This window comes from Lonchura striata, chromosome 25 (assembly GCF_050655825.1).
Source record: "Lonchura striata isolate lonStrDom1 chromosome 25, ASM5065582v1, whole genome shotgun sequence".
NCBI classification, from domain to species: domain Eukaryota; kingdom Metazoa; phylum Chordata; class Aves; order Passeriformes; family Estrildidae; genus Lonchura; species Lonchura striata.
In genome coordinates this window covers 1323012-1342674 of record NC_140727.1, presented here as the reverse complement: position 1 = coordinate 1342674, position 19663 = coordinate 1323012, and the positions used below count along the sequence as shown (strand labels likewise).

The window sequence follows — 19663 nt, the reverse complement described above, 5'->3', positions numbered from 1 at the left end:
CCCGGGAGCTGCAGGAACAGCCACGGGGCTGGGGAGGCTGCGCTGGAGCCGCCGGGCTCCGCAAGCCCCGGCCCGGCTCCGTGCGCCCCGGGAGCGCCGCTGCGTGCCCGGGGCACGGAGGAGCCCGGGCTGGGCACGGAGGAGCCCGGGCTGGGCACGGAGGAGCCCGAGCCTTATCCCAGCTTGCAATGACATCTAGTGGAGCTGCGCCGGGAGGAGCTCAGCCAGCCGGGCCTCCTCCAGCGCTCCCGGGGCTTCATCTTCCCCTCCCACCTCCTCTCCCGAGCCGGAGGGCAGGAGGCAAGAGGTGGCACCCCGGCTCTGAGTCATGGCTGGCCACAGCACAGCTTCCAAAAAATAAATCACCTTTTCCACAGCAACATGAGTCCCCTCTGTGCTGCAGCATTGCTTAGTGAACAGTTGGGACTGTTATTATTAGGTGGAGTTCTTTACCTCAGGCTTCCCCTCCATCCCCAAAGCACCCCAAAAAAAAAGTGTTTTCAGCGTGCCAAATGCTGCTGGTGCAAAGCCAATGGCTGCTTGGCTGCTGGCAGCAACAAACCACACTGAGCCACAGCCAGAGACATGCTGGATCCTCCTCTAAAGGCAAGGAAGGAAAAAAATAAACAAATATGGCAACCAGAAGATGAAAACCCATGTGGTAATGGGTAATGTGCAGCAGCAACTTCCCAGGATCCTGTCCCTGCAGATGGTGCAGCACCCAACAGGTTAATGGCAGCCTGGTCCTATTTTAAACACAGAAAAGTGCTGCAGCTTGATCCCACTTCATTCCTGTAGAGATATAATCATAGTCTTTAGGAGATGTAATCATAGTATTTATTTAAGAATTAAGTGTGTCTGCAAGTGGCCTAAGTTCCCTGTGCAAGAGCCGAGTTGTGCCTCAGCACCTGACTGCCCTGGTGCTCCCTGGGGCCCTGGCCAGAGCTGAGGGGACACCTTGTCTGGGAACGGGGGCTGCAGGGATGTCACCAGCCCCAAACACCCTGCCAAACAAAGGGAGAGGCAGGCGAGGAGCACAGGGAAATGATCATCCAGAGAAATTCTGCATTTTCTGATACATCTTTATTTAGAGTAAACAAGCAGAGGCAGCACAGCAGGAATCCAGCATGGATGGGGATAGAATAAGCATAGTTTGAGGCATTTATATGAGAGGAGGGAAAGAAAATCACCTAAAAACCTCACAAACAAACATCACTTTCCAAAGACAAGACAGAGCTTGAGATGCCAATAGGTCAGGTACCCCCTGAGCTGCCTCAAGGTCCCACAGCAGTTACCAGGCAGAGAGGGAGATTCCTGTTCCAATCCTCAAAAAAACTTCCTTTGCAGAGCAGGTTTGGGACCTGCTGCTCCTGCACCTGAAGGAGATGGGGTGGGAGGGGGTTAGGACTGGCAGCAGCTCCCTTCCCATCCCAGGGAAGGGGCTGCAGGAGGAGCTCACATGGAGAGAAAGTGCTTTAAATGCAGCCATGGCCAAAAACAGTCATTGTCCCACACTTGAAAACTGATTAAGCACCAGATGAAATCAAGAGGGGACAGAGACACCGCCGTCCCTGCTGAGATGGTGCTGTGGGGTTGTTCTACAGCAGATACTGTGGTCCAGACGTGGTCCCTGCTCAGTCCCTCAAAACATCCATGGGACAGCAGCCTGGCTGAACAGCAGTGAAATTCATCTTTAAAATCAAAATTCTTCTATTGCACCTCAATGTACTAGAGAGGAGCTCACAGCTGCCTTCACAAGCAGTTATTGCCTCTCTGTTCTGGCCTCTCCCTACCCCTCCATATAAAATTTCCCATGCCTTAATATAAGGAAGAAATATATACATACATATAGATATAGATAGATATATAGATAAATTAGATACCTTTATTTTATCAGTAAAACCTGTGTAGTGTCCAAAAATACAGAGTGGGCAGCTGGCTGTTGGCAACACAGGAATTAAACAGCCAAAATAAAATAGATTTTAAAAGCAACACATGCTGCAAAAGCTTTGGCAGGTGCATCCTCCTGCAGGGAGGTCGGGCACTGGTTCAGTACCAAGCTTGGGGTGCCCAGGGCTGGGGCTGGGCCCCGTGCCCCCACTCAGGCACTGCTGGCTGCAGATGCTCAAGCATCCATGCAGGAACGCTCCATGGCCAGCAGCAGCTTCCCTGCCCTGGGACCAGCAGCCTTGAGGTCTCTTTGGCAGGTTTACATTGCCCCCCTGACCCTGTTACTTCTTGAAGAACTTCTTGTTGAGCAGGAAAATGAGCAGGTTGACATTGACCTTGGCCTTATCGAACATCTTCATGACTGCTACTCCCTCGTACTGCAGCTGCAGCAGGTCCTGTGGGAGGGGACTGTCACTGCCCTGAGCCCAGCCAGGCTGGCCCAGCAGCTCCAGGCAGGGCTCCACACAGTCCCCAACAAGAGCTGCAGGTGTGGGGGCACCACCCAGCCCACACGCCCCAGCTGCCCTCATCTCTCTGACCCCCAGCAGTGCAGCCTCCCCACCTGGTAGTGCAGCTGGAAGTGCTCCATGTCGATCCCCATGAATTTGGCTTTCACCTGGAACCTGCCCGATTCCTCACAGGGGATGATGTCGAAAACCACGTTCCTGAGCCTGGGAAGACAGAGACACTCACTACCCAAGGGGCTTCACAGCTTTAACACAGCCAAGGACCAGGTCACCCTCCCAGTGCACCCCCAGCACAGCAGCCAGACCCACAGCCCAAACCCCACTGCAAATCCCAGCTTTCCTGCATTCTCCTACACAAAACAACTTGCCCCATATGGCAGGACAACAGCGGCCCCATTGTGCATCCTCCTCCTCAGTCACTTTCCTCTTCCTGCCTAAGTTTTCATAGAATCATGGAATATCCTGAACCAGAAGGGACCCACAAGGATCAGAGTGCATGAACTCCTGGCCCTGCACTGAATAAGGCCAAGCAGGAATTCCTGCCCTGGAGCAGGGTACGCACTGGCTGGGTGGCAGGTCCTGGATCTCCAGCAGCACCCCCTTCTCCCACAGCTGGGCTGCTGTGTAGTGCAGAGATGGCAGCTTCTTGCTCTTCCCAGTGCCCCTGGAAGAGAAGGGAGCACATTCTGAGAGCTCATCTCCAGCCATCCGTGACCCTTTGGATTCCCAGCATCTCCAGGATTCACAACAACCAGAGAGCAATGAAAACAAATGGCGTTTTTCTTAAAAACTACTGATTTTTGGCAAGGAACCGCACTTGTTGCCGGCTGCCAGGTTGTCAAGGCAGGTCTTGATGTACTGGTTGTAATAATCAATTTGCTCCTCATAAAACAGAGTTTTGGCATCGAGGCCCTCCAGGGTCTGCCTCAGCTTCAGGAGCTCCCTGCGGCGCTGCTGCCGGTGTCGCCGCTGGTTCCGGATGTCCTGGAGGAAACAGCGGTGCCAGAAATCCAAAAAGTGCCATTGTGAGCTTTACCAGGGCAGGAGCTCCGGGGCCTTAGGGGTGACCCCAGCTCAGCAGCCCCCAGCACACCTTGGCCAGCTCGTCGATGAGCGCCTGGTACTGGTTGGCAGGGTCCAGCAGCCCCAGGCTCTCCAAGCGCCGCAGGTTGCGGGTGACCTTGCGCTTCTTCTCCTCCATGGAGAGCCGGGCGTTGGCAGCCAGGGACGGGTGGCGCCTCAGCTGGGCAGAGGGCTGGGCATCCCGCAGCGCCCGCTGGCACACCAGCTGCTCGTGGGCAGCTTCCTAGGGAGAAGGGAACACAGCTGGAATGGGATGCAGAGGGGGAACAATCAAACTCCTTCACCCACGCTTTGATGTGGGTCTCTCCTGGCCCAGAACCTGTGATTCTTCTGAAATCCAGGGTCCAGGCACCGCTGGATCACAAGAGCAGTAGCCAAACCTCTGAGAGGAGTGGAGCAGCTTTTTGCTGAGAACTTTTTAGCCCTTTGCCCACAATCAGTTCATCCCTAGCAGCAGCCTCACACATCCCACCTCATGCTGTGAGGCTGGTGTCCACAGGATTTCTGGGAGGGAATCTCCTGCTTGGCACTGGATCAAATCCACCAGCATCTGCTTGGTGCTAGAGACCAGAGGGAGATGTCAGGCATCCGCTCCAGACCACCACCCTCCACACAATATTCAGTTGCCTCCCAAGGGTTTCTTGCCCACCTTGAGCATCCCAGCCCCCAGTACCCTTCCAACACGCCCAGAGCCCATCCTCACCTCAGCAGCAGGCTCCTGGTGTCACTCTCCTCGCTGCTGGCCACTGGCACCAGCTTGTTGGTGAGGGTGAGGGAGATCTCTGTTCTGCTGAGCTGGGAGATCACCTGCTCAGCACTGCTGTCTCCCAGGCTGGCAACGCTCTCCCCTGCGAGGGCACAGAGCCCTGCTAGCTGTGCTGGGCTCTACAGGGCTGGCTTCCCGTGCCCAGAGCAATCCAGCTCAAACTTTGTGCAAAGAAAGTGTGCCCACATCCACCCTCCTCCCACCAGGGAGGGTGGTGGGTCCCAGATTCCAACCTACCAACCAGGGACTGGACTGTAGGAAGCTCATCAAGATCCGCCAGGAGCTCGTGCAGGGGGTCACTGTGGTGTGATGTGATGGAGTCCTGGTGCTCGAGCAGGAGCTGGACAGTGCAAGGGATGAATCAGTGGCAAAGGGGGATGCAAATGGAGACTGAGGGAGGGTCACCCTTCACACGCAAGAGGGGATGGAGAAAATATGAGGTTTGCAAAAGGACAAGCCTGCAGAATCCAGGTTATTTCCCTGCTTAGAAGGGAAAAACGGGTCAGGCAGAAGGAAGCTGTGCCAGGGGTGGGATACAGAAGAATGGGAGGAAACACAGCAGAAAGCCCAGGGGATGGGAGCAGAGGGAGCAGAGCTTGCCATGAGCTTTATGCCCTGACCTTGTGCGTGTTGATGAGCTCCCCCACAGTGATGTAGATGACTGGTTTGGCCACTGCCACCATCTCTGAGTACTCATCCATGTCGAACCTCTCCTCGGGCTCAGGGACACAGCAGGCAGCAGAGATGAACCTCCTGCAGGGAGGGACCCCTTTGGTCAGCCCCAAGCCCTGTCACGGGCTCCTGGCCGCCCTCCCGCCCCATCACCATCCTGGGGCGCACCTGAACTTGCTGTGGGTGTGCTCCAGGTACCGGTTGAGCCCGCAGAGGTGGGCACTGTCCCCCTGGAAGGGCCTGTGGGCGGCGGCGTGCTGCAGCACCTTGGCGATGGAGCCCAGGCTGCGGCGCTGGTCCGGGCGCAGCGCCGCCCCGGCCGACACCTCCACGACGTCAAAGCCATCGGGGGCCACCACGGCCGGGTTCATGAAGCGGTAGTAGAGCAGGTTCCCCACGACCTAGGACGAGAGGCAGGCCGGGGGGCAGATGGCTTAGGGCCCAAGGAGGCGACACCTCAGCAGGGAAGGATGTTTCATCCTTGCTCTGCATCTCCTGGAAGAGATGGCAGTGCAGGGCCAAAGGCCGCTCTCGGCATTTCCTTAGTGGCTCAAGGAAATGTCCACTTGGAGGGGTCTTTAAGTCGAGAGGACCTGACCTTTTGTGGCCCTCGTGTACAGACACAGCTGAACCCCACCAAACTGTACAGCTGCCCCAGCCCCGTGGTACCTTATCAACCTCCTCTGCTGGGGCCTTGGGGAATTTCTCAGCCAAGGACATCCTCAAGATTTTGGCCATGTAGCGCATCCCATAGCTGAGGAGAGGTAGGGAGAGGACCATCAGCATGTGAGTCCACCCTGATGACCCAGTCCTACTACCCATCCTCCAAGAAGCAGCAAGCCCCCAGCCCGGGGTGATGGAGAAGCCCACAGGTAGGATTGGCAGCTACAGCACCCCTCAGCTCCCTCCCTGACCCTGCTGCCAACCCAGGCATTTCTGGAGGAGGCCTTCATCCTCTGAGATGACCACAAAGCTCAGATTCTTCCTGGCAGACATCTCAATGTCAGCAGTAAACTGCCCAGAAACGGAGCAGAAAAACAAAGCAGCCCATGAGGCACTGCTGATATTTGGGGTTCCCCTTGCCGACAGTGCAGTAACTCAGTCCTGCAGCAGCAAAGCCCCCCCATAATCCAACCTCCTTTCTAAGGCCCTGCTGGAGACACCTCAGAGCCAACAGCACTCCTGGGGTGTGCACAGAAACCGTCGGGACACTCACGGGATCTTGTCCACAGAAGACGTGATGGCAGAGACAAACTTGTCTGTTACTGCCAGGAGGTTGCGGATGGAAATGTCCAGCCTCCTTTGGACCTCGGGGTGGCTGAGAGCCTGCTCAGGGCTGACCTCATACGGGAGCTCGCTGTGAAGGGAGGACAGGACCCCGTCACCATCGCATGCCCACCACCCTGCGGCCGAGCCAAGCCTTCTTACCCAGGGTCTGACCTTCTGTGCCCGCTCTGCGACTCAGTCTGGTTGATCCATGCCTTGTAGATGTCCACAGGGTCCGTGTGGATGCTGAGGGCCTTGTCCTGCAGGACCTCCTGCACCGGGCCGGCCAGGATGTGCCGCAGGGCGTTCTGCCCACGCACGCTGCGGTAGAAGCTGACCACCAGCCGGATCACCGTGGCATTGCCCGTCAGGATGTCATGAACGTGGTCCACCTTGGACCTGGGCACAGAATGGGGCAGACGGCACCCGGGGGTGGACGGGTGTTGGTGTGCTCTCCAAGCAGGAGGCAGCAGACAGATAACAGCATCCGAGCTGTTGGAACTCAAAATGTCCCTCAGACATTTTTAGAGGTTCCAGGCCTTGGTCAGAAGCATTTTAGACCCTGGCAGGCAGCTGGAAACAGCTGTGATTTTGAGTTTGAGCCATGGAATGAGTTACCAACTTTGGAGGTGGAACAAGCAGTCACAAAGGGTTAGATAGTATAGTAAAAGTAGTTACAAAACAGAGGGGAATTTTTTTTTAGTATTGTACAGGGGGGTTTTAGCATCTGTCCAGGAGGATTTTTACTTTGTACATGGGGGTCAGAAGTTCTAAGATGGAGGAAAGTGGGCTGATCCTGTTCTTTCTCCTTCTTCTTCCTTGCCTCCATGTTCTTGGTGATGTTGGCACTCACAGATTGGTTTAGAGTAGAAAAGCACTTTGTAATATAGGTAGTAGGTATTGGGGGAAAACTATAAACATGTAATACGTAATATATCATAGAAAAGATAGCAGCAGCCCTGGGTGGGGGGAGAGGAGAAGAAGACAGCAGACAGAGAGGATGTCAGTGTGTGTGTGTGTCTCTGTCTGGGCCGCTGACCAAACAGCCACAGCCCGAGAAGACAATCTTTTAGATAACCAACAATAAACTGCCTTGAGACCGAACAACAAGTAGCTGCAGAGTTTTTCTTTGGAAGCTCGGGTTGGAGGAAAGACTTTTCCACCACACGAGACCCCAGACCAAGCCCGGGGTTCTCACACCAAGCTGCTGCAGCTCAGCCTTTCCCTGGGCCTGCTCCCACACCAGGACACCCACCTGATCTCCTCCTGCAGTGCCACTTTGAAGAGCTGCAGCAGCAGATAAGCCTCCCGTGGGTTGGAAGCGTAGTTGTAAAGTGTAAAGATCACCGACTCCATGAATTTGGTGGACTTGTTCTGGGGCATCTGGAAGATCAGCCTGGCCAAGTACACTGGCTGTGTCTGCAGGGAGGAGGGACACCGAGCTAGCCCAGGTGTGGTGGGGTAGCTGGGGTCCAGGTCCCTGCACTGGCCCCCCGGCTGTGGGGGACACAGCAGAAACCCCCAGCCCCACCTGCAGCAGGTAGAAGAGGTGCTGATAGGCCTCCAGCTTCTGCCTCTTCTCCTTGCTGAGCGTCTTGAGCCCCTTCTGCTTGTCCATGGACATCATCTCTGAGAGCTGCTCCTTGTTCTTCTTGGTCAGCTTCTTGCAGTGGGACACCACCTCCTGTGGCCACACAGGCAAGGAGAGAAGCACTGGGGTCTGCCTCAGGCTCTGGCATTCTGACCAGTTTTGGGGAGAGCCAGAGGCAGCCCAGTGCTCCCCAGCCCCTCCAAGTGCTTAAGAAGAGAAGCAGAGATGAGTCCAAGCTGCGATGCCGTGGAGGGCAGGACCGCATGAGGCAGCCAAGTCCTCCCCTCTCTCTACCTGCAGCGTGATCCTGTTCTTGACCAGCAGCCCAATCTTGATGTCCATGAGGTCCAGGTCACTCTCCAGCTGCCTGCTGGCACGGATCCTCTTCACCACCTCCTCCTGCAGCCGCAGCACCTCTGACTCCTCCCAGAAGTCGTGCTGGCTCTGCTCCAGCAGGTGGATGAAGCGCCGGACGATGCCCAGGGGTGGACTCTTGCTGTGGACTGCAGCAATGCAGAGCAAGGCCATGAATAATCTGCGGGTGCATGGAGTGGCCACCCCCACTGCATTCACCCACACCCCATCCTCCTCCCCAAAAAGCACCAGGACATGGGACAGCACACAGCCACACTGTGCAACAGCCTCCAGGAAGCTTTTGGGGGCAGAGGCAGCCCCAGGGCTGATGACCAAGGACCACCTTGGTCACTCCTGTCCTTGCCAAGGGGCCACCAGTGGCCTGCCCATAACTGCTTCCCCACTGTGCAGGGCCAGCAAGGGAAGAGGCAGAGTGCCCTTCCCAATTAGCCATCACACTTCAGAGCAGCAATGAGCAGGCACTTCCTTACCCAGCATCCTGTAATCCCCACGGGCCTTGTTGGCTCGCACAAAAGCCTGGATTTTAATTACAGCTTTAATCTGCCAAGACAAACAAGGAGGTGGGAGATGTTTTTCCATAGTGTCCTAACACATATGGGGAGTGAAGGAGAGCTGGACAAACACATCACTGCCTGGTGCCACTGCCAGGAATGTATTAAGGCCTGGAATGAGGGTCTCTACAACACAGGAGAGATTTTGGGCTTCTACCCTTCACAGTGGTCATTCCCCTCCACTCACTGTATATCGGAAGCTGCAGCAACTCCGTGGGTGCAACTTCACTTCCCACAGCTGACAACCCCCCTTTTCTCCCCAAAATTTCCTTCCCCTCTTAATGGGCATCTTGAAGTCATTGTTGGTTTTTTTTACGGAACTGGAGTGGTTTTGCTCTCCTCACACTTTACAAAACCTGAGAGCTTGGTTTGCAGACCCAGCAGGTACCTATTCCTTCCCATCTGTCCCCCTGCCAGGATGAATCAGTTCTTCCAGCTGCACTGAGAGCATTCAGGGACAGGGATCCAACTACGTGCTCCAGATCATCCCCCTACATCCCCACCAACACAGCCCCAGGAGTGGTTTGACTCCCATCCCATCACTCACATTCTGCCTGAAGTAGCGCAGCCTCTCCTGGTACTTCCTCCGTGCCTGCCACATCCTCACAGCTGCCTGGATCTGGGAGAGGTGTTCAAACATTCGGATTCTGGAAGGACTTGCTTGGCCAAAGGGAATGGGTGGAGGGGAAAAATCATGAGGATTTCTAGGGGAGGTATAGGTTGGATATTAAGGAAAATTTCTTCATAGAAGGGGTGGTCAGGCATTGGCACAGGCTGCCCAGCAAAGTGGTGGGTTCACCATCCTGGGAGGGATTTAACACCCATAGGGATGTGGCACCTGGGGACATGGTTAGTGGTGGCCTTGGCAGTGCTGGAATGGACTCGGTGATCTTCAAGGGCTTCTCCAGCCTCAGTGAGCCCTTGGTAACAATTCTAGTCTATGATTTTTTAACTCCCCTGTCCACTCACACACTGCCCTGGCCCAGCTGCCACAAACCCCCCTGGCTCCTCTGCACCCTCACAAGCTGAACAAGCTGGTGACAATGCCCAACATGGGAACAAAGGCTGAAGAAAGAATCTTCCAAACCTTGATTGCAGCCTCTGTGTTGGATTTCAGGTAGTGCAGCCTGTCCAGGTAAGCTCTGCGCTGCCTGTATCCCCTCCAACAAGCCTGGGCACAAGGAGACACCAGGTAGAGAGACCTGAGTGAGGTCACTGTGACTCCATTGGTTTCTCAGGGAGCACATGAGGAAAGAGAGTAACACAGCGTGGAGAAAGAGGAAACCAGCACCCAAAGCAGCACTGTGAGAGAAGCAAGCCCCTCAGTACTCCGTGCAGCACCTCAGAGGTCCTGGCAGTAAAACTACAGCGCAGCAAGCGCTGGCCCTGCCCGAGCCTGCCAGGAGGCGCCGTGAGCAGCTGCCCTTGCTCTGTGTGTGCTGTGTTCAGAGGAGGACAGCCCTGGCTGTGTCACCTGGATCCTGGTGGCAGCTGGCCCCTGCTCCCGCAGGACGCGCCGCCGTGCCGCGAGCCGCCGGCGAGCGAGGAATCCCCGGAACCGCGCCTGCAGCCGCACCACCAGCGCCACGCTGGACGCCCACAGGAGCTCCCGCTCGTGGGCCAGCGTCACTCGGGCGACGACCGACTGCAAGGACACGAGGCACAGCCAGCTCAGCCCCAGCGGCGCCGGCCGTGCCCTCCCAGCCCCGTCCTGCCCGTACCTGGATCTCCTCCCGGCTCAGGTGTGCGGTGTTGAAGCTGCCGCTGCGTGGGCGCTGCCAGCTGCCCTCCAAGGTCTGCAGGTTCAGGTAGAACTCGGCACCGTCCAGCAGCCTGTGCCTGGTCCAGGACAGCTCCGTGCTCCCTGCGTGCCGGGATGGATGGGAGCTGCTGGAGGGTGCTGCTCCCCCTGAACACCCTGGCCAGGGGTGCACCCCAGGCTCCCGGGGTGGGGGAGGTTTTGCAGCCCCAGGGTTTTACCCGCTGGTCCCTTGGTGGCCATCAGAGCCGCCAGCTGCTCCTGGTAGCCGTCAGCACAGGTGCTCACCACCTCACGCAGAGCCACATCAGGATTGCACAGCACCCTCAGTGTCTGTGATGCCTTCCCTTCCTTGATGGCCTGGTTGATGGCAGCTATGCCCAGAGCCACTGCGGGAGCAGAGGGGCCCACATCAGCCCCTTCTTGTCCCCTGACCTCCAGCAGCACCTGCATGGGGAGAGCACTCACTTCTCCTGGCTGCCACTGTGTCCTGGTTGGCCTGGCAGACCCCTTCCTGGACTTCTTCCCAGCTAAGAACAGCTCCATTGTCCTCTGTGGCCTGTGATACAGGGGAGATGGGCTCCAGTGAGCTGGGCAGCCCCTGTGAGCACCTCCTGCTTCGCGGGTGCTGCATTGCTGGGGTGGGGGGGTACTTCACACTCCTGTGAGCAGGGCGGTGCCCTGCACCCAGGGGGGATGCCAGGCTGCCATGGAGCTCCTCCCTGAGCCCCACCCCACCTGGGCTTTCTGCCTCCGTGCCCGGGCCAGGAGGGCGTGGTAGCGGGGGGCGGTTGGCAGGGCGAGGCCGGGCAGGGCGGGCGCCAGCAGCAGCAGCGCCGCCAGCGTCTCCTCGGGGTCTGCCCGCAGCAGCGCCTCGTGGAGCAGCCCCAGCCCACGGGCTCCTGCGTGGGAGGGAGGGACATGCCTTGGACACGCCTTTCAACCCCTCCGAACTCCAGGCACCCAAGGGACCCGCAGCCCAGGGTGCTGAGAGTCTCCGGTGCCTTATCGGGGCTGGAATCCCAGTGCACCCTCCCTCCCAGGACATCTGCGACCCCCTCTGCTGGAACTCAAAGTGTCCCTCAGACATTTTTAGAGGTTCCAAGCCCTAGTCAGAAACATTTAAAGCCCTGACAGGCAGCTGAAAACAGCTGTAATTTTAAGTTTAAGCCATAAAATAATTTATCAACTTTACAAGTAGAACAAGAAGTCACAAAAATTTAAATATTATAGTAGAAGTAGTTACAAAATAAAGAGAAAAAAAATTAGTATTATACAAAAGTTTTAACACCTATACAGGAGGATTTTTACTTTATACATAGAAGTCAGAAGTTTTAAGATAGAAGAATATAAGCCAGTCCTATTCCTCCTCTTTCTTCTTCCTTACCTCCACGTTCTTAATAATACTAACACTCATAAATTAGTTTAAAATAAAAAACACCATTTAATATAAATAATAAATATTTTTTTAAAACTATAAACATGTATCACATAATATACCATATAAAAGATAGCAACAACCCACGGGCAGGGGGAGGAAAAAAAAAACAACAGTCAGAGAAAGCATCAAAAGTATGTGTGCCTCTACCTAAACTACTAACCAAACCACAATAACCAAAGAAAACAATCTTTTAAATAGCTTACAACAAACTGCCTTAAAACCAAACAACAAAAAACTATTAAATTTTCTTTAAAAACACAAATTAGAAGAAAAACTTTGCCTCCACACAAAACCCCTAAACCAAGCCAAAACTCCAACACCCCTGCATGCCCAAACCTCGTGTGGGCAGGACTCACGGTCGTTTTCCTCCTGCACTGATGAATTGGTGCTGGTAATGCTGTCCTGAATGTCATTCCAGCTCAGGAACTCAGCTCCTGCTTTCCTCAATTGGCCTTTCAGCTGCAACAGATTATCAAAGTACCTGCAGGAGGGACACAAGGCAACAACTTGAAGTATTCCAAGCAGGGCTCAGTGCATGCCGGGGAGGGCTTGGTGCATTCTGAGCAAGACGGCAGCTCTTGCCTCAGATCTTCAGAGGGGAGAGGCAAGGCACAGGACAGGGAGGCTGCTGGAACAAGCCCACAAAAAGCCCAAGCCCCCTGACCAGCCCTTTCCACAAGATTTATTCACACCAGCCCTAAGAGAGCCCAACTCACCGCTGTGCATTTGCATCCTCAGCTCCTGAGAGGCCCAGGGCAGGGCTGACCAGGCTGCTCCAGAGCCTGTTGGGGTTCCTGGCATCCAGGGCTTGGTTAACCAGTGCCACAGCCGAGAGCATCTCCACAGCCACAAACAACTCCTCCTGTGCCAACTCGCCCTGCACAGGGCAGGCAGAGGCACTGAGCCCCCAAAACCTCCTCCTCCAGCCTCAGCTTCCCCAGGGAAGCAGCAACAAAGGAAGGACCCCAGACCTAGCAGAGGGACCAACCCACCCCCTGTCAAGGCCCATCCCTGGGGTGTCTCACCCGTGGGTGCTGGCCCTGCAGCAGGGCCAGCTGGTGCTGGTACAGGGAGGCAGCAGGGGCATGCACATCAGGCAGCTGGGCTGCAGGGTCCATCAGAGCTTCCAAGGTTTCTGCTGGCACCCCTTGGCGGACAGCAGCGTTGATCCGGCCGACAGCTGCCAGCACTGAGGGACAGACGGGGGCTGGCACAGGGTGGCTGCAGGAGGTGGCCGTGCCCTGTCTCAGGGCCAGGCTGCCAGCAGGCCCACAGCTCCTGGGGTGCACTGGGCAGCAGAGCCTGCAGTAAGAGTTTGCCCAGGCACTCACTGGCTCGCTCCTTCTCGTCCCTCCGGTTCGCTGTCAGGATCCCTGCCTGCAGCTCCTCCTGCTCCAGCAGCTCCAGGTAGCCCAGCTCCTGCAACAGGCAGAGAGGGTGTCAGGGCTCACGGCTCCCACACTGGTGCTGCCAGAGCAGCCGTGCTCAGACCCCTGGCAGAAAGCTGCCAACTCCTCAGCCCACAGAACCTCCCTCTTCCTGGGGCACGGGCTGCCCCCCAGCACCCCCAGCACCCCAGACTCCTGCCAGCCCCTACCAGTGCCTTCTCCTCCCGGTCCGAGCTGAGCTGCTCCAAGTAGAGCTCGAGGTTGTCACGCTGGACGCAGCGCAGGGCCAGGATGGGGTCCTGCAGTGCACAGTGCAGTGCCAGCACATCCTGTCTCTCCAGGGCATTGTCCACCTCTTCCAGAGCCCCACGCACTACAAGAGGCCAGTTCACCCCAGAGGTGAGCAGGTAAATCATCCCACAGCTCCAGGGAGCAAAGGCAGCTATGGCTAAAGCCTGCATACCCATCACTTTAATTTCTCCTTGGAAATGCACACCCAGCCCTTCTTCCCTCTAGGTCTGAGCAGACTTATTTCTGCTAGGCCCACCACTCTCCCCATGCCCAGGGCTACCATGGTCCCACCATGAGCCCTGGAGAACCCCCAGAGGGAAGGCCCAGCTTTGCTCACCATTCACTTTGTTGATGTTCCCTTGGATTTCAGCCTGGGTCAGACACCAGTCGTAGACGTCCTCTCCTTCGGGGATCACCTGTGGGTACTGGACAGGGACTCCCCAGCCTGAGCTTTCTGCCCAAGCACACCCTACCATGCACAGTGGGGTCCCCTGTAGATGCCTGGGCTCATTTCCCACCCCCTGGGTGAACTAGCCCCCAGAGAGGAACCATCTCCCCCATCTTCTGCTCAGCACAAGGGCTCCCAGGCCATGTTTCAGCCAGCAAGCCCCCTATGGCCTCTGGCCAAGGTACCCCTCCAGCTGAAAGCACCCACCTGCCCATCAGCAAAGGGGCTGCTCCTCTCCCAGGCACCCCAGAGCCCCCTGTGCCCTCCTCACCCTGTTTCTAGCATTGCTGCCCTTCTCCAGCTTGGCCTGGTGCAGCACCTCCTGGTAGGCAGCTGCCAGCTCCTGGCGCAGCCCCAGCAGCCTGGCGTGGGGGTTGTGCAGGGCCTCCATCGTCTGGGCCACCACGCCCCGACCCACCGCCTCGTTGATGGCCAACACCGCGGCGTGGACTGGAGGGGGAAGAGGAGGAGTGAGTTGGGACACGGAGGGGCACAATGGACCATCTGCTTTACCCCTGCCTGCAGTGGGACCCGCCGTGCCACGGCGATGGGAGCCCACCCTGTTCACAAGGCCAGCTGCAGTCCCCAGCAGCAGGGAAGTCTGTGTCTCACAGCAAGCCCAGGGAATGCACAACCCCAGCTGCTGCTGCCTAGCGAGGGCTGTGCCAGCACCTGCAGCCTTGTGCAGGCTGAAAGAGAACTACCAGATGCCTCCCACTTCATCCCAGTGCACCATCACCTCCCGGGGCACCCTCTCCCAGTTTGCTGGCCCCAGATTTGGCATTCAGTGGCTGGGCCAAGATCCTGCTACAGACTGACACTCAGCCCCACGTTCCCCACCAGGCACCCATCACCTGCTGCTTCATCCACTGAGAGCTCGTTGGCCAAAATGCCTCCAATCTTGCTGAAGGCAGGCAGCTGCAGCCCGTACTTCTCCAGCTCCCGCTTCATGTTGTTGATCTCCTCCTCTGGAGCAGAGCAGAGGCAGCACTGCTCAGCACCAGCCCCATAGCCCAGCAGTGGAGCAGGGGCAGCCAGCAGAGCCCCCACTGCCCTGCCAGACCAAGAGGGGTGCAGAAAACCCCCACACTGGGGTGAGCATCCCTGAGGCAGATTTGGCAAGACGCATCCAAGACTCTCACTCTGCACATCCCTCCTGCCACGGGACCCCGGAGCATCGGTGCCAAACCCCCCTCAGCAAGTCCCAGCCCAGGTCTCCCTGCACAGTGCCATACCTGTGAAGTTCACCTTCCCATACAAGTCCTGGATCGGAGGAGCCAGCCCCAGCTTGAAGAGGTAAAAGCTAAAATACAAACCCACGTGGTGACATCACCTGCTTCTCCCTCCTGACGCTTCTGTGTCACCTGAGGCTGACGGGTGACACCACCAAAGGGCTCATGAGCATGAACATGTTCCATGAGAACCAGGCCAGGGCACCCACCTGAGTGCATGGATGCAGTAGACCACGCGGGGCATGTTCTTCTTGTCATAGATGTCAGTGGTCTCTGGGTGGAAGATCTGCCATCAAGACCAGAGACACGTCAGGGGCAATGGCATTGAGAGTCCCCTGGTGTTAAAGAGTGGGGGGCAAAGACAAAGCACCCCCCCAGGACTGGCACAAGGCAAAGGCCAGCGTGTCCCTTGGCCTTTGGGAGGGGAGATGTTACCGAGGGAAGCCCCACGTGGCTCATGGCATCACGCCAGTAGTTGATGTTATCCGTGTGCCGAAAGTGAAGCCCAGCTGTCTGGAAGAGAGGAGCTGAGGTCAGGCTGAACCCCACTTTCTCCCATGCCTGGGGTCCCCCTTGCCCCCAGACCAACCCAGCCGAGGCAGGAGGTTAAAGACAGAGGGGCACAGAGCTCAGGGACCCCATTGCAGCCACCTGCTACAGAACAGTCCCTCAGGGCCTGCTGCCAGCGAGTCCCTCCTCACTCTGCACTCACCAGCAAGGGAAAGGTTTGGGGCTACACCCCAAGGGGTACTACACCTTCCCTCTGGTGCCACAGCCTTACCTTGTACCGTGTCTGCTCAGGGTCATAGATCTTCTTCAGTGGGACAATGGCAGGGGCAAAGCAGTGGCCCAGTTTGGCCAGGAGGACCCCGTTGCGTAGAGTCTCCTCCAGCTCCGTGGGTGGGGGCAGCCCCTCGCCCAGACACGCCTCCATCCAGCTGGCAGGGCAGGGACAGGGCACGTCACTGACCCCCAGCACCCCACCCAGCAGAAAAGCACCCAAAGGACATCCCCCCCCAAACCCCATTCCAATAAATCCTCCCTGGCAGGGGAGCTCAGCCCTCAGGATTTTGCTGCTGGGTGGTTTTCAGTTTGGGTGTTGGGCTGAGTGTCCTCCCACAAAAAACACAACCCCCCAGCCAACTTTCAGGAGCCATAAAACTGCAGGACCCAAGCAGCATTTTGAAGCCACTCCCCACCCATTCTCCCTGTCCCTCCCCTTAACACCCCTTTTCCCCCCAAATCCAAGCTCGAGGATCTCCCCAAGTGCAGCCCCACCGTTTGGCTTCCTCCAGGTGACACAGGTACTGGTAGGCAACGTTCTGCCTCCTCTGCTCGTCCATCTCATCGGCAGTCAGGCGCTCACCTGGGCAGAAGGGGGATATCCCATCAGAGCCCCCTGCTCTGCGGTTTTTTGAAGCTCCCATGGCCACTGAAACTAAGATTTGGGAAAGGGAGGCAGGCTTTGGGTGCAGTAGCCTCCCACAGCCCTCGTGGGAGTGGCACCAACGTCACCAGCCAGGCCCTTCTGGCAGTGGGAGGAAAGTTTCCAATTTCCCTTTTTCCCAAATAACGGCCATGGGAGCTGGCACTGGAGTGGGGGAGGGCACGGATCGAGCATCCCGGGAGGAGGTGGGGAACACAGCTACAGGTTTAGGGTCCTTTTACACTGCTGCTCGTGCTGGAGGCACTCATGACTTCTGGGGGGCACCCAGCTGCCTCCCAACAAACCATTCCTCAAAAGATGTCCCCCCCAGTTTGTCCCCGTGGGCCTGGCACCTTGCCACTGCAGTCCCTCTACCCACATGCAGACCTGCCTGTTCCCCCTCAACCCCCTGCACCAAATCCGACCGCTCCCCCAGCCCTCTGCACACCCAGAGTCCCTGTCCCCCCGTGCACCCCACCTGTCCCCACAGCCCCCCAGGCTTAGCTGTGCCCTCACACCGCCCCACACCCGTCTGTTCCCCAATCCCTCCACCCCAGACCCGTCTGTTCCCCAATCCCCACACCCCAGACCCGTCTGTTCCCCAATCCCCCCACCCCAGACCCGTCTGTTCCCCAATCCCCACACCCCAGACCCGTCTGTTCCCCAATCCCGGTACCCCAGACCCGTCTGTTCCCATCCCCGCACCCCAGACCCGTCTGTTCCCCATCCCCGCACCCCAGACCCGTCTGTTCCCCAATCCCGGTACCCCAGACCCGTCTGTTCCCCATCCCCGCACCCCAGACCCGTCTGTTCCCCAATCCCGGTACCCCAGACCCGTCTGTTCCCCAATCCCGGCACCCCAGACCCGTCTGTTCCCCAATCCCCGCACCCCAGACCCGTCTGTTCCCCAATCCCGGTACCCCAGACCCGTCTGTTCCCCAATCCCGGTACCCCAGACCCGTCTGTTCCCCAATCCCGGTACCCCAGACCCGTCTGTTCCCCAATCCCGGCACCCCAAACCCGTCTGTCCCCATCCCCGCACCCCCGGACTTACCTGTCCTCCCCCCGCTCGCTGCACCCCAGACTTGTCCCCCTCCCGTCCCCCCGGGCGTGCCCGCTGCCTTCCTCCTCCTGCCCCCCAGCCGTGCCCGCAGCCGCCCCCGCAGCCCCGGTGCCGGTGCCGGTGCCGGTGCCGGTGCCGGTCACTCACAGCGCCCCGGCCCCGCTCCCTCCATGGCCGCGGCGGCTCTGCCGGCTCCGCCCGCGGTTTGAATCTCCCGCTGCACACGTGGCTCCGCGCGGGGGCTGCCGGGCGGGACCCGGGACAGCGGGACCGGGACAGCGGGAGCGGGACAGCGGGACCGAGGGACAGAGGGACAGAGGGACCGAGGGACAGCGGGACCGAGGGACACCGGGACAGAGGGACAGTGGGACCGAGGAACCGAGGGACACCGGGACAGAGGGACTGGGACACCGGGACAGCGGGACAGAGTGACACCGGGACAGAGGGACAGAAGGACCAAGGGACAGCGGGACCGAGGGACAGCAGGACACCGGGACAGCGGGACAGAGGGACCGAGGGACAGCGGGACAGAGGGACCGGGACAGAGGAACAGCGGGACACCGGGACAGCGGGACCGAGGGACAGAGTGACCGGGACAGAGGGACCGAGGGACAGCGGGACAGAGGGACCGAGGGACAGAAGGACCAAGGAACAGCGGGACAGAGGGACTGGAACCCGGGACTGCGGGACAGCGGGACACTGGGACACCGGGGAGCGGCGGCACCGGGACAGAGGGACACCAGGACCCCAAGACCCCCGGACACCGGGACACCGGGGAGCGGTGGCACTGGGATCCCGGGAAACTAGGACACCGAGGAGTAGCAGCACTGGGATCCCGGGGCACCGGGACCCCGGGACAGTGGAGAGCGGCCGCACTGGGACGCCTGGGGGGAAGAGCATGGGACACACTGGGGATCCCCGGGAGTACCGGGGGTGCGGGGAGGTGACTCCGAGAGAGCGAGGGGAGCCTCGGGTTGCAGGAGGAACCTTGGGGTGCAGGGGCTGGGCACACACCGGGGTGCAGGGCCAAGCGACGGCTGCTGGGGACTCCACGGGCTGTGCCAAGGGGTCAGCGCTGTGCCAGACCAAGGACGTGCCACCCGGCCCCGGGGTGCCCTGTACCCTCCCTGCTCTGAGCCCATCCATCAACCTGCTCCAAAGCATGAACCTGCCCCCGCATGGAACAAGCCCCCAGCACCTGCCATGAATTGTGACAGCAAGGAGCCGGTTGTGCCATCCATTACATGGCTGTCCTGTCCACCACACAGCTTTCCCATCCATCCATCCATCCATCCATCCATCCATCCATCCATCCATCCATCCATCCCAGGGCTCACGCTGGCACTGCTGCACCGAGTTGCCATGGCACTGCACACCAGCCTGGTGACAGGGCTGAAACTGGAGCCCGCGGGGCCATTGTGGGATGTGCTTTCCCAGGAGCAGGCCTGGCTTTGTCCCAGCCTGTGCCACCACCTGCCACGCTCCTGTCTCAGAACCTGGCCGTCTGTCAGCAGGGGCTGTGACCCGCTCCAGGCACCTTTCCAGGCAGCCCAAGCACGGAGGCACCTCAGACATCCTCCAGCCCCGCAGCAGAGCCGGGGCTCGTGGCAGCAGCGCGGCCGCAGCGGCGGGGATGCCTCGTCTCTCTGCTCCCCGCTCTCGGCACCCTTTGCACCTGAAGAGCAAACAGTAAGTGTGTGCAACCCATTATTCTGCCTCCCAAAAAGGCACCCCAGCCACTCCCACTCCGTGCTGTCCCTCCTCCTCCCTCAGTGACCTCCTTCCTCTGTCGTGGCCACCAAGGCTTGTGGGGTCCACTTTTTCCTTCCTGAAACTTAACAGCAAACAGCCTACAAGACATCCCTAATTTTTTCATAAATTATATGAAATATGC

The 19663-nt window shown here is 58.3% G+C and overlaps 1 protein-coding gene across 2 annotated transcripts; it reads right to left on the bottom strand.

The window, feature by feature from the left end:
• Positions 1-1061: 1061 nt before the first annotated feature.
• Positions 1062-18053, bottom strand: IQGAP3 (IQ motif containing GTPase activating protein 3). Of its 2 annotated transcripts, none has more exons than XM_085560979.1 (38): positions 17917-18053; positions 16559-16646; positions 16062-16218; positions 15716-15789; positions 15490-15566; positions 15284-15351; positions 14903-15016; positions 14320-14498; positions 13938-14025; positions 13519-13682; positions 13253-13340; positions 12947-13110; positions 12638-12798; positions 12278-12402; positions 11219-11382; positions 10949-11039; positions 10702-10869; positions 10443-10585; positions 10196-10366; positions 9809-9892; positions 9269-9340; positions 8641-8710; positions 8090-8298; positions 7736-7888; positions 7460-7623; positions 6379-6603; positions 6155-6295; positions 5608-5692; positions 5107-5339; positions 4887-5019; positions 4504-4606; positions 4204-4348; positions 3973-4060; positions 3511-3723; positions 3235-3401; positions 2980-3081; positions 2513-2621; positions 1062-2345 (listed from the first exon to the last, which is right to left on the bottom strand). In XM_085560979.1, the coding sequence occupies exons 4-38, from the start codon at positions 15737-15739 to the stop codon at positions 2232-2234; spliced, it is 4599 nt and encodes a 1532-aa protein (XP_085417105.1). In that variant the 5' UTR covers positions 15740-15789; positions 16062-16218; positions 16559-16646; positions 17917-18053; the 3' UTR covers positions 1062-2231. The 2 variants fall into 2 exon arrangements, with proteins under 2 accessions (XP_085417105.1, XP_085417104.1); XM_085560978.1 differs by having other exon boundaries at positions 15716-15793; positions 17917-18052.
• Between the last annotated feature and the right edge of the window lie 1610 nt (positions 18054-19663).

Excerpts from the sequence above, each read along its gene's own strand:
- IQGAP3 (XM_085560978.1), bottom strand. The coding sequence starts at position 17,941 with ATGGAGGGAGCGGGGCCGGGGCGCT. Across the intron at positions 13,341-13,518 it reads ACCGGGAGGAGAAGGCACTG|GAGCTGGGCTACCTGGAGCT; the intron begins GTAGGGGCTGGC and ends TGCCTGTTGCAG. Across the intron at positions 3,082-3,234 it reads AACCTGGCAGCCGGCAACAA|GGGCACTGGGAAGAGCAAGA; the intron begins GTGCGGTTCCTT and ends CTTCTCTTCCAG.